Source organism: Mizuhopecten yessoensis, unplaced genomic scaffold (genome assembly GCF_002113885.1).
Source record: "Mizuhopecten yessoensis strain PY_sf001 unplaced genomic scaffold, ASM211388v2 scaffold3015, whole genome shotgun sequence".
NCBI lineage: Eukaryota > Metazoa > Mollusca > Bivalvia > Pectinida > Pectinidae > Mizuhopecten > Mizuhopecten yessoensis.
Genome location: NW_018404833.1, coordinates 1875 through 16560, shown reverse-complemented (window position 1 = coordinate 16560; position 14686 = coordinate 1875). Strand labels below are relative to the sequence as shown.

The 14686-nt window shown below is 34.5% G+C and overlaps 1 protein-coding gene across 2 annotated transcripts in view; it reads left to right on the top strand.

Annotated features, from left to right (window-relative positions):
• Positions 1–680, top strand: part of LOC110446825 (rap guanine nucleotide exchange factor 4-like) — a 49661-nt gene extending 48981 nt beyond the window's left edge. For both annotated transcript variants that reach the window (XM_021492142.1, XM_021492141.1), the window contains exon 9: positions 318–680. In XM_021492142.1, the coding sequence (XP_021347817.1) occupies positions 318–505 (188 nt within the window). In that variant the 3' untranslated portion in view covers positions 506–680. The remainder of the gene's footprint in view (positions 1–317) is intronic.
• Positions 681–14686: the final 14006 nt, after the last annotated feature.

The window sequence follows — 14686 nt, the reverse complement described above, 5'->3', positions numbered from 1 at the left end:
ATTCTCACCCAGACGTGTTGACAGGTGGATTGAAAGGTCATCGGTTTTGGTTGATACGTTTTCAATGAAACATCACATTTTTATATTATATTCGTATATATTTTCTCATTTCCAGCTATAAACAGATTTTACCTGTGTTTTATTTTTTATTTTGATGTACCAGATGGAAATCCCACCTGTATATAGCATGTGTTAATCTACCTGGTATATCTGTTGTATTTCTGTCGTAGTGTTTCTGTAACTGATCAATAAAAGTTTACAGTGATGCACTATTTTGAAACTTTTATTACACCTGTGCCATTTCCACCTGTCCACAGTTTGTCACGAGCACCAGTTCAAGGACAGGTACCTGTTCTATCGGTTCCGCCAGGATGACCAAGGGGTTGGCACTACGCCAAGTCACGCTGACAGAAAGGAGTGTGATGATGAGCTTCAGGACACACTCCTGTCGCTGGCTCAGATTGGGCCTGACGCGATGATGAGGATGATTCTCCGTAAATCGTAAGTCGTCGTTGGTGTGCACATGTGTGCTGTGTTTGTGTTGGATTAGACATCGTTAGAGCACATGCTTTACATGACAACATGGCTGCCCTAGCTGTCAGCACCATGTCATGCAGCATCAGGAATTTAATGCTATCTCCAGTTTTAAACCAGGACACGATGCTACAGCTAGCATTTGGTAAAAGGTGAGTGATATTGTGTAGATATACTATATTAGAAGCTTCTCTGCTTACACATGTAGCTGTCGTTTAGTTACTATATAGCTAGGCTCTGTAAGTGTGGCTACCTTCGTTTTGGTGTTGTATCTCAAGGTTGTACATTAAGTTTAAATACATATATTTTGATAAGTCAATTTAAATATTACATTTGACTTAATTGAGTATAGATTTATTATTCCAAAGATACATGAGTGCTTACAATTTGTAAAAGATCGGCTGTATATATATATATACCTGACAATTTCAGTTCATGGGAGATTAGTGTGTTTTTAATGGAGATTACAAAGGGGTTTGACTGTCTATTGTAAAATCAATTTTGAGTTACAACTCTGCCAAACAAATAGGCCAATTTGTAAAAAGTATAGACAGTGTTGTTTGGTTGTGCTGGTGTATTGATTGTGTGTACTAATGATGTATAACTCCTGGTTACACCCGTCATAGACTATCATTACATGTTTATCACCTCTTTAAACAGCTCGTCAGTAAAGAACACATAAATATACCACCCCTATCAGAACCTTTCTATGCTCACCATATGCCAACAAAACCTTTCTACATTGACCATAGATTAAAAAACCTCAATAAACTGACTATATACAAACAAAACCTCGTTACACTGACCATAGCTAAGCAATCTTCCCTTTAGTCACCATAGATAATACAATGCCATTCCTTACCAACCATAGCTGATCAGCAGTGTAACCCTCCTTACACGAACCATTATAAGTAAACAGCACTTTATGTAAACTGACCACAGCTAAACAATGCCTTGATTTGTATAAACTGATCAATCAGGTAATCACATTTAATACAATGACCATTTGTGGTCTGTTCATCTGTAGGTTGACCAAATGTAATAAACTCCGACTTGTTTAGATCAATCTTTGGTAATAAATGACCATTATACAGTCATCATCTCCTGAAGTTATCGAAAAGATCCACACTCTGACCCTGACAAATTAGGTAATCATGCAGCACCTTCATAATTCGACCAGATGTTATTGAAACTGCCATATATCGAAAACTAAGTAATCATCAAATGCAATTGATTAACAATTTTTGTTTATAATTAACTGACACAAAAAATGCAACACAAGTGGTCCAAAGTGTAGCCTAAAACAGCTTCTTTTTTCATTAATTAAAAGTGATCCATGTCATGTTTTTCCAAGGGATAATGAATTTTCAATTTCAAAGTATTTTATTGACAATACATATATAATACAAACATATAAGTTAACATTAAAGGAGATATTTGAACAGTATTGACAAAAGAATAAGACAACAGGCTTTGCCTATATCAGTCTTCTTCTAATTCCGGTAGATATGTACAATGCTTAAATATATAAAATGTTGTGATTCGTTTCCTCTCACACTCATGCACACCCACACCCACACCAGCTTATGTCTAATACTCGTTATTTAAGGGATAAAACTTGCCTGAATAACAATAATTATAACAATACATGAATATTCATTTGGAAATTTATCTAGCACGTATAAGTAACGAAACGTTTTGATGATTTAATATAAGAGTCAACATGTATAAGAATAGTTTTATTTAATTGGTTGGATGCATTACTAATACCATATACTAAACAGTGCAGATTTAAATATCCTACTAGATTATAAATAGTGGTAATATGATGCCTAATATTAGAATACAGAGGACATTGAAAGAAAAAATGTATTAGATCTTCCCTCTGTACACCACATACACAGGAAGCATCATCAATCAGATGGTCTTGTAACTTATCACAGTTAAGATCACTTTTAAAATTTCTTAGCTGACATAAAATTATGTTAAGTTTCCTCGGAACACAGTTAATAAAAGTTTCTGAGACGGATGTATCAAAGGTTTTTTTAAGTTTCTTTTTAAAAGATGAAATTGAGATGGAGTCTCGTACAGTGCTATCAAGTGCATTCCATTTTACCATTGTAGAAGGGAAGAAGCTATTCATATAAGTAGTAGTTCTTGTCTGTGGTATATTAAAGAATCTGTTATTTCTGAAGGTATAGTTATTATTTACATTTAGAAATGGTTGAATGATATTATCGAGAAAAGTTGGAGTGTAATTATTAAGAATCTTCTACATTAATGTTAGTTTATGATTTTGTCTTCGTGTGTGTAATGTTTCAAGTTGTGTTTCAGTATACAGAATATGATGAGATGTACCTCGTCTGAGGCCAGTAATTAAACGCATAGCTTCTAGTTGAACTGATTCTAAAAGATCTGATTCCGATTTGGTACAATTATCCCATACTATATCAGAATATTCTAGCACAGGTCTTATATAAGAGACATATAATGTTTTTAATGTATTCCTATCAACTGTAGTTTTTAAAATTCTAAGAATACTTAGTCTAGAGTTCGCTTTCTTATAAATATTTGAAATGTGATCTGACCATGTCCCTTTACTGTTAAATGTTAGTCCTAAGTGAGTATGGTGTTCATGTTGTGCAATTGGAGTATTGTTAAATAGCAGTTGAGGATGATTGTTAATGTGTCTACGAGAGAAGTTAATAGCTACAGTCTTATTCGGATTGAATAGGATCTGCCATCGCTTTGACCATTCAGAGATTGAGTCAAGATCATCATTAAGTATGTTAGTAGGTGTTGTAAGGTCATTGTTATTATTTACTATTACATAGAGAGAGGTATCATCTGCAAAGAGTTTTATATGAGAAGTTACATTATTAGTAATATCATTAATAAAAAGAAGAAAGAGGAAGGGACCAAGGACAGATCCTTGAGGAACCCCTGCAGACATAGGTTTGGTACTAGATTTATAACCTTCAAAGATAACCCTTTGTTTTCTGTCAGATAAGTAAGCTTTAAACCAATTATATAATTTACCTTTAATACCATATGTTTTTAGTTTATATAATAGGCCCAAATGCCATACTCGATCAAATGCTTTACTTATGTCACAGAAAACAAAACGCAAATCTTTACCTTGGTCTAAATTGCCACTTATAGTATTATAGATATCAGCTAGTTGATTAGTAGTGGAGTCTTTGGGTTGAAATCCTGACTGATGTACACTTAACATATTGTGACTTGAAATATAATTAAACGTATATTTAAAAATATTTTTTTCTAACATTTTGATAAAAATAGATGTAATAGCAATAGGTCTATAATTATTGAGATCACTGATATCTCCTTTACCTTTATAGAGAGCAGTAACATTAGCCGTTTTTAGTACATCAGGTATTACTCCAATAGATAAAGTTCTATTAAATAATAGTTTGAGTGGGTATACTAAAGAAGCAGAAATGTTCTTTACAATCATAGGTAAAATACCATCAGGACCAGCTGGTTTGTTTTTATTAAAAATGTCAAATTGGTCAGTTATATCTTGTTCAGTAATGTTAATGTCAGAAAGTTCAAATGGACATAAGGGAGGTAAATCAGGTAGGTTAGTGTCAGTAATATCAGAGGCAATGGTGGTAAAGAAGTTATTTAGTGCCTCAGCTTTATCTTGTGGATGGATTAATATTTTATTGTTAGATTTTAGAGGATAAGAATTAGTGCTAGTGTTATTCATTTTTCCTATAGATTTTGCTATCTGCCACCATTTTCTTGGATGCACTGTTTTGTCGGCAAGACAATTTTGAAGTTTCTTAAAGTAATTTTCTTTGGATTGCCGAATAATTTGTATAGTGTCATTGCGACAAGTTCTAAATTTTGCCCAATCTTGTTCCCTATTTTTATTTTTAGCTCTTTTATGTAATCTATTCTTATATCTTAATTTATGCCGAATTTCACCAGTCATCCAAGGTTTATCATCAGGATGGACAGTAATTGTTTTGTGAGGTATATGAGAGTTAGTAGCAGAGTTTATTTTGTTTATAATAGTAGAATATAGTTCATTAATGCTAGTAGTGTTATTAACTATGGAATCCCAATCATTACTAAGTAGTTCATTATTAATAGCATCCCAATTAGCTTCATTGAACTTATATATAGGTTTCTTGAATGGTTTATTTTTTAGTGTCTTAAAACAAATGTTAGCAAGGATGGGGCAGTGATCACTACAGAGAGGGGAAAGTACATTTGTTGAGGTAAAAATGTTTACATTATTAGTAATAAATACATCAATTAAGGTAGCAGTAGTGTTTGTAATGCGTGTTGGTGATTGTATTAAGTTTTTTAAGTGATATTTAGTAATTAATCTTGCAAGATGTGAATTAGGTTTCATTGTGATAAAGTCAATATTTATGTCACCAGTGATAATGATATTAAGATTAGTATTAGAAAGATTATCTAAAATGTTATCAAGTTTATTCCAGTAATCTACTTTTGTATTAGGAGGTCTATAAAGACAGCAGAGAAGTATTTTTTTGTTAGAAGTGTTAATTTCTAGGATGACAAGTTCTATGTCTTCAGTTTCAAGATCAGTTCTGTGATTTATTAAGAGGTTGTTTTTAGTATATATCATAATACCACCACCGTGTTGTGATTGTCTGTCTCTACGATATGAGTTGGGATGTGAGTTAATTTGCAAATCAGATTCAGTTATTTCATTATTCAGGTGAGTTTCAGTAAGACATAGGATGTCATAGTCAGTGAATTCAGTATCTATAAGATCAACCTTGTTCCGAAGAGACCTAACATTTAAGTGCATTATTGATAAATCATTATAGTAGTTTCTTTGATTAATACTGATTGATGAGCGACCTGGATTAGAGTGAATATTTCCAGACATCAGAAGTAGAAGTTTTATAACAAACAGAATGTATAAAATATCTTGAGTATACATGTAGTGATATCATATTGGTATTACAGGCAGTAAAAGGATAATGAATCTATCGTGTAACTGTCCAATTTAAGTATAAACACCACCCTAACTTGCATTTATAAGACTGAGTGTCAAGCGCTCTCTTCTGGTAATTTGTGTCGGTACTTGCTGATAACAACTAGAAGACAATCAAAAAATGTGATGACTAACTATATATATATATAGCTAATACTTACTGTCACAAGCAACACCGAAACTGAATAGGTCTATTTTCTGCTGACTTTAATTTCAAAACCAAGGCGATGCATTTAACATGGTGAATCATCAGTGACTCTTTACTTTCACTTTCAAAATTTTTATTTTTATGAAATTTCACCAACTTTTAATTTGGATCAAGTTCTCTGGCAGATTGTGATAGTTTTTAAGATAGGGCACTGTTATAGATATTTTGTTTTGACAATTAGACCTCATTTTAGTGGTATATGAAGACACCATATTGAAAACCAAAAACAACTTCAGGAGTATTTAAGGGTACTTGAGATAGGGATAAAATTGAGGGATCATGTGAGGATATTTGTATACATGTATCACAATACATCTAACTAATCACTTACACAGAAACAGTTGTCGGCAATAACAGGATTACAACAATGGCTGTTACGTTGTTACACCTGACGATTATATAACATAATCACATCTAACAGGCAGATTATATACATAATGATATTACCTCCAGGACAGTGGTCAGACATCCAGTATTTAATATATATATAATGATATTACCCCCAGTACAGTGGTCAGACATCTTGTATTGTATATATATATTGATATTATATCCAGTACAGTGGGCAGACATCCAGTATTATATATATATTAAATACTGTATGTCTGACCACTGTCCTGGAGGTAATATCATTATGTATATAATGATATTACCCCTAGTACAGTGGTCAGATCGACATCCAGTATTATATATATATTAAATACTGGATGTCTGCCCACTGTACTGGATATAATATCAATATATATATATATACATTACAGGCTGTATGACCACTGTACTGGGGCTAATATCATTATATACATAATGACATTACCTCCAGGACAGTGGTCAGGCATCCAGTATTTAATATATATATAATGACATTACCCCCAGTACATTGGTCATTCAGACATCCAGCATTGGTTACACATATTTCGGACCATGATGGATCGTTGTCGGCAATAACAGGATTCCAACAATGGCTGTTACGTTGTTACCCCTGACGATTATATAACATAATCACATCTAACAGGCAGATTATATACATAATGATATTGCCTCCAGGACAGTGGTCAGTCATCCAGTATTTAATATATATATAATGAAATTTCCCCCAGGTCAGTGGGCAGGCATCCTGTATTGTATATATCTAATGATATTACCCCCAGGACAGTGGTCAGTCATCCAGTATTTAATATATATATAATGATATTCCCCCCAGCACAGTGGTCAGACATCTTGTATTGTATATATATAATGATATTTCCCCCAGTACAGTGGTTAGACATCCTGTATTATATATATATTAAATACTGTATGTCTGACCACTGTGCTGTGGGTAATATCATTATATATAGATAATACTTTATGTCTGGCCACTGGACTGGGGGTAATATCATTAGATATATACAATACAGTATGTCTGACCACTGTGCTGGGGGGAATATCATTATATATATGCAATGCAGGACATTTGACCACTGTACTGGGGGAAATATCATTATATATAGATAATACTTTATGTCTGGCCACTGGACTGGGGGTAATATCATTATGTATATAATGATATTCCCCCCAGTACAGTGGGCAGACATCCTGTATTATATATATATTAAATACTGTATGTCTGACCACTGTGCTGTGGGTAATATCATTATATATATATATAATGATATTACCCCCAGTACAGTGGTCATTCAGACATCCAGTATTGGTTACACATATTACGGACCATGATGGATCACTCTTCATCATATGGTTGTCTGTGAATATTTTTACAGATGGATATCAATTAAATCATAGATTGTATCTGAACTAAACACAAGTTATGTATGAATGAATCATTTCGCCGTGAGTTTGAGGACAGTTGTTACAGACCAGGGCTGTTTTCAATTTGAGCTAGGGGATTTTTAAGGATCCCCGTGTCCCACTTCACTGTAGCAGTGTTTCGTATACTGTATATGCCGATAACCTACCCTTAATTTCCTTTTAGATATAACTGTATCAAAGTTGGGCCAGAACAGTTTCGTTGGTCAGGTAGGTCAGTTGGTTAGTGCGGTACTTTAACAATCTTAAGTCCTGGATTTGAATCCCTTTATAGCCCCTCTGAATTTCTATGCTCCAAACACTGTAATTGTTGCTTATATGTTGCTTATTTAATCTTTATTATCTTTTCATTAAAGTCCCACAAGGTATGGTTTTCTTTTCAGAAATGAATTATCAAAGATGTTATCATGCAGAAAAAACCCAGTTTACAATACTTATAGTTACAGTTTTTGACAGTGGTACAGGTATCCTTAATTAAGACAATGAGTGAGATAGGATTAGCATTGTTCTTAGCTCATCTGCCCCAAAATGGTACGTTGCACCCATTAGGGAAAATATGGATAAATCTTTAAAACCTGATACTCTTTGAGTATTTGTAAAATTATCCTTGAACCTACTTCCTCAGTACTTCTTGGGTCTGGACCCCTTTTGAGCAGAACTTGAGAAGGAAGAGGCCAAGGAAGATTGGCATGTTTAAATGTGTGCTTCTTCCTTCATGGATGAAGAAATAACGTAATTTCATTCCAAAGTATCCCTTTACCCAGGAAAACAGTATTCAGATTGAAGTCAGAGCTACACCGTTAGAAAAGCAACCTCATTCAAGTCTTTAAATTATGTGACTGTTTTCAGCAGTTCTCAGACTTTATTGTACCCCTGCAACGAAGTTGGGGGGGGGGGGGGGGGGGGGGGGATANAATGATGTATAAACTACCAGCATGGACTGCAGGGTATTAGTTATCCACCGGATGACAGTTCTAGTTTATTTTTTCTCTTTTGTTATCAATGTGCTATATCTGATGTATCTGTTATTTTAAATTAAAACAAAATACCAGATGATGGTTGTGCTAAAGGCCTCTGGGCTTCTTGTTACTGTAGAGGAACCTATAAAATGTATAAAATGTGAAACTATTCATTCAGCTGGACAGTGGTCACTCCAACCTGATGACCACTACACATAATTGATGGCCCTATTATAGAATTGGCTGCTACACTGGTCACTACTAGGGATGAGTAATTAGTAGTCTGTTAACGGATTACCTGTGTTCTATGTAATGTATTATAGGTGAGTCCAGTGTTGGACCGACGTACAACACATCAAAACGTTGTCCTTACACGCTGACCTTGAGTGATATCTGACAATACACATGTCGGGGAGACAGAACCCAATGATTGCAGAAGCCTGTTAAAACAGAATAATTTTGATTAACATATTAAACAGTCTGCAACTGTGTGGGGCTTTAAATGTTATTTTCTGTTTATCTTTTCCGTATTAAGTTAAATTTGACACAGTTATCTGTGTCGGTAAGAATCCTGTTAAGGCTCTCACACTTAAACAACAATTACGGTGTTGGCTCGGCAATGGAGCTGGTGATCTGAGCGGAGACTTAAGACCTTACTGGTCTCGTAGGTTTTGTGGAGTAGAAAACCTCCCAGTAAACCAGTCGTAGGAGGCAATTACCACTGCTGAACCTGTACATTAGTGAGCGGCAAGTTTATGTGTGTCCATCACAAAACTGTTTCTAACACATATTTCTTAAACAAAGTAGATTTTTTTCGGGTCAGGAAAAGATGTTTTTAACATGGTGTGGGGTCTCTGATATAGGGTTTGTTTCGGGATTTTTATGATATATCCAATGAGTATTCATTTTCATTTAACTGAAGTTTGTTTCTAAAAAATAATTCTAAGAGACATTTTTATAAGTTTTGCCAATTGCTTCTCCAATGAGAGTGTGACAATATTTTTCTCCCAAAGCATTAACCACCCTTGTGTATACTGGAACCTCCTGTCCACCCTTGTGTATACTGGAACCTCCTGTCCACCCTTGTGTATACTGGAACCTCCTGTCCACCCTTGTGTATTCATACTACGGTGGGAAAAGTCCAATTTAATTGTCTTTGGTCTCCAGCCCAGGAAAAATCACAGAACCCTAACGTCTCATTGACATCTAAAGTAACATTTAGGGTGATATGTGTCAAAGCATTCTGGCAACAGATTTCTGCGCAGTCACTGTCCATATAAATGACATGACCTGTATAACAATAAATAAACCACTCCCAACATGTTACCGGCACATGTGTGTGTGACTGATCTGTTCAACCAGAACCTTAATACATGTACACAGCTGTACTAGGAACTAATTACAAGACCTCTATATCGTAAGGGAGATAAAGAAATCATATTTTGCGCGGTTGACTACAAGGAATGAGCGTGAAATAGTTTTCTCTAATGGTTCGCCCAGTAGGTGGCACACGTATTGGCATGATAGGCACGTGTAGCTCAGGTGAGCTGGCCAGTCAGTTCAGGGCAACGCACTGGTCAGGACGGACGGTTTAATTTTTCATTTAATTTTCTGATACTTGCTATCGACCTTGATTCTGATAGTAATGGACCAGGACGATGGAAGTTTTTGTGTAAATGTGAATTTGATAATTAAATGGCATATATCACTGGTGCAGGCCGGTGCGTTGTGAACAGCCTATGGGTGTTTGTTGTTGCCACCTGGGGGGTGGGTCATCGGAGAACATATTCATCTGGGACTTCACAATTAGCAAGATTGAACTTGCCAGGTTGACTGATAGGTTAAAGTATTTTTAGTGAATTGTGTTGCACATGAACTGCCTAAATGAAATCTGACATTATTTTCCGGTGTGTATTTTAACATGCAAATGAGGCTGAAATTTCACACAAAAAACGCTCATGCGATTAGAAAGCTGACATAAGCAATGCTCATGATCCTGAGAGGTGAAGACCTTCCAGAGATATATATAGGTTAAATCATATGTTAAATCAACTGTTAGTATTTATGCAATGTTATAAGAGTTTAAGTCTCTGAACAGGTTAAAATGTGAAAACTAGACTTGTATGATGCATATTGATTTGTTTAGTTACAATAATTAAGGAACCTATTTATAATCAAGTATATCAAGTACTTACCTGGTAATTAGGATCCCTTACAACTTGAAATATTGAAAAATAATTTTAAAGAAATTAGGATCAGAAGTGCTCTTAATACGACGTGGTAATGACCCATATAACTGTTTATATATGTAGTTTGGTTAGTACCCCAGTAACTGTTTCTATTACAATGTACATTACATGGTAATGACCCCTATAACTGTTTATATATGTAATTTGGTTCGTACCCCAGTAACTGTTTATATTACAATGTACATTACATGGTAAGGACCCCCTGTAACTGTTTATATATGTAATTTGGTTAATTCCCCAGTAACTGTTTATATTACAATGTACATTACATGGTAAGGACCCCTGTAACTGTTTATATATGTAGTTTGGTTAGTACCCCAGTAACTGTTTCTATTACAATGTACATTACATGGTAATGACCCCTATAACTGTTTATATATGTAATTTGGTTCGTACCCCAGTAACTGTTTATATTACAATGTACATTACATGGTAAGGACCCCCTGTAACTGTTTATATATGTAATTTGGTTAGTACTCCAGTAACTGTTTATATTACAATGTACATTACATGGTAAGGACCCCTGTAACTGTTTATATATGTAGTTTGGTTAGTACCCCAGTAACTGTTTCTATTACAATGTACATTACATGGTAATGACCCCTGTAACTGGTTATATATGTAATTTGGTGAGTACCCCAGTAACTGTTTATATTATAATGTACATTACATGGTAATGACCCCTGTAACTGGTTATATATGTAATTTGGTGAGTACCCCAGTAACTGTTTATATTATAATGTACATTACATGGTAATGACCCCTGTAACTGGTTATATATGTAATTTGGTGAGTACCCCAGTAACTGTTTATATTATAATGTACATTACATGGTAATGACCCCTGTAACTGGTTATATATGTAATTTGGTGAGTACCCCAGTAACTGTTTATATTATAATGTACATTACATGGTAATGACCCCTGTAACTGGTTATATATGTAATTTGGTGAGTACCCCAGTAACTGTTTATATTATAATGTACATTACATGGTAATGACCCCTGTAACTGGTTATATATGTAATTTGGTGAGTACCCCAGTAACTGTTTATATTATAATGTACATTACATGGTAATGACCCCTGTAACTGGTTATATATGTAATTTGGTGAGTACCCCAGTAACTGTTTATATTATAATGTACATTACATGGTAATGACCCCTGTAACTGGTTATATATGTAATTTGGTGAGTACCCCAGTAACTGTTTATATTATAATGTACATTACATGGTAATGACCCCTGTAACTGTGTATATATGTAATTTGGTGAGTACCCCAGTAACTGTTTATATTATAATGTACATTACATGGTAATGACCCCTGTAACTGGTTATATATGTAATTTGGTGAGTACCCCAGTAACTGTTTATATTATAATGTACATTACATGGTAATGACCCCTGTAACTGTTTATATATAGAAGTGCTCTTAATACGACGTGGTAATGACCCATATAACTGTTTATATATGTAGTTTGGTTAGTCCCCCAGTAACTGTTTATATTCCAATGTACATTACATGGTAATGACCCCTGTAACTGGTTATATATGTAATTTGGTGAGTACCCCAGTAACTGTTTATATTATAATGTACATTACATGGTAATGACCCCTGTAACTGGTTATATATGTAATTTGGTGAGTACCCCAGTAACTGTTTATATTATAATGTACATTACATGGTAATGACCCCTGTAACTGTTTATATATAGAAGTGCTCTTAATACGACGTGGTAATGACCCATATAACTGTTTATATATGTAGTTTGGTTAGTCCCCCAGTAACTGTTTATATTCCAATGTACATTACATGGTAATGACCCCTGTAACTGTTTATATATAGAAGTGCTCTTAATACGACGTGGTAATGACCCATATAACTGTTTATATATGTAGTTTGGTTAGTCCCCCAGTAACTGTTTATATTCCAATGTACATTACATGGTAATGACCCCTGTAACTGTTTATATATGTAATTTGGTGAGTACCCCAGTAACTGTTTATATTATAATGTACATTACATGGTAATGACCCCTGTAACTGTTTATATATGTAATTTGGTTAATACCCCAGTAACTGTTTATATTACAATGTACATTACATGGTAAGGACCCCCTGTAACTGTTTATATATGTAATTTGGTTAATACCCCAATAGCTGTTTATATACAATGCACATTACATGGTAAGGACCCCTGTAACTGTTTATATATAACCTGGTTAGGATCCCTGTAATTGTATATATATAACCTGGTTAGGATCCCTGTAACTGTATATATATAGCCTGGTTAGGATCCCTGTAACCGTATATATATAACCTGGTTAGGATCCCTGTAATTGTTTATATATAACCTGGTTAGTATCCCTGTAACTGTATATATATAACCTGGTTAGGATCCCTGTAACTGTTTATACATAACCAGGTTAGGATCCCTGTAACTGTATATATATGTAATCTGGTTAGGACCAAAGTAATCGTATACATCTAGTATCTTACATGAGTTTCCATTTCATATGAGATTTATGAAACAAGTCTAAGAATTTTTCAATTTAGCTAGCCTCCCGCAAGCAAAAATGAAAAAATTGTGATGAGGCCATAAATTTCATATGAAATGGAAACGAGTGTAAGATTTCTTTTTATCACATAATCAAGATTTGTGCCATTATTTGTGTAAATCGTCAATTTTCATGCTACCTTGAAATGTAAAAAGCAACATTTTGACTCCATGCAGGGTGCAAGTCTGTGACTTCATGTACTTATTATCCCATGCCTGATGTCACAATTGAAAGATTGAAACTTACAGCCAATCACAGGGCTGATAGGTCATATAACATGGGTTAATACACCAAAAAGTATGACATGTGTATATTCACTGGATTACACAGTACATTATGTGATAAATGTATATATAACCTGGTAAGGATCCCTGTAACTGTTTATACATAACCTGGTTAGGATCCCTGTAACTATTTGTACATAGCCTAGTTTAAGGATCCCTGTAACTGTTTATGCATAATCTGGTTAAGACCCCTGTAACCTCTGATATATAACCTGGTTTAATACACCAGTAACTGTTTATATATTACTTGGTTAGTACCCAAGTAACTGTTAACCTGGTCAGGACTCCTGTAACTATATATAAATAACCTGGTAAGGACCCCTGTAACTATATATAAATAACCTGGTCAGGACCCTGTAACTATTTATAAATAACCTGGTAAGGACCCCTGTAACTATATATAAATAACCTGGTCAGGACCCTGTAACTATTTATAAATAACCTGGTTAGGACCCTTGTAATTATTTGTACATTCCATGGTCAGATCCCCCTGTAACTGTTTATATATAGCTTGGTTAGGACCTCTGTTAAAACTGAAGTTTGTCTCCATTAATACTTATATCATACAGGTATAATGCTCTCCTGTTAACATTTTGATGTTAGATGGTTAAGACCCCTGTATCGGTATGATATAAGTATACTTTTTGACCTTTAAGATATCACAGGTATGAGGTGGGATGGTACTGTAATTATAAATCTCTGTGACACCTAGGCCTGCTGATAGGGGAGAGGTTGGCATTGAATATAATGTCACTACCTGTTAACAAGTGACACGCCCAGCCTCGTATTTCTACCTGTGGCTGACATCAGCCTGGTTAAGAATCCTGCTATGTTTAATCTCCAATTTCTTCCCTTAATGGAAATAAAGGGAGAAGATCTATGAGATTGTGTGGTTCCTGTGTGGAGTATACCTTAAGACTGTATTGTTGACAACATTTTTTCTTAAATTTCAAAATGATATATCTGAATCTATTGAATAAGTTGACGGGAAAGAAAAGTTGCATAATGGTTGTAGTAATGTAGGTTTAAAGTAACTTTTTATGAATCCAATCAATACTTTATGGTCAACATTACTAACACCCTCCCA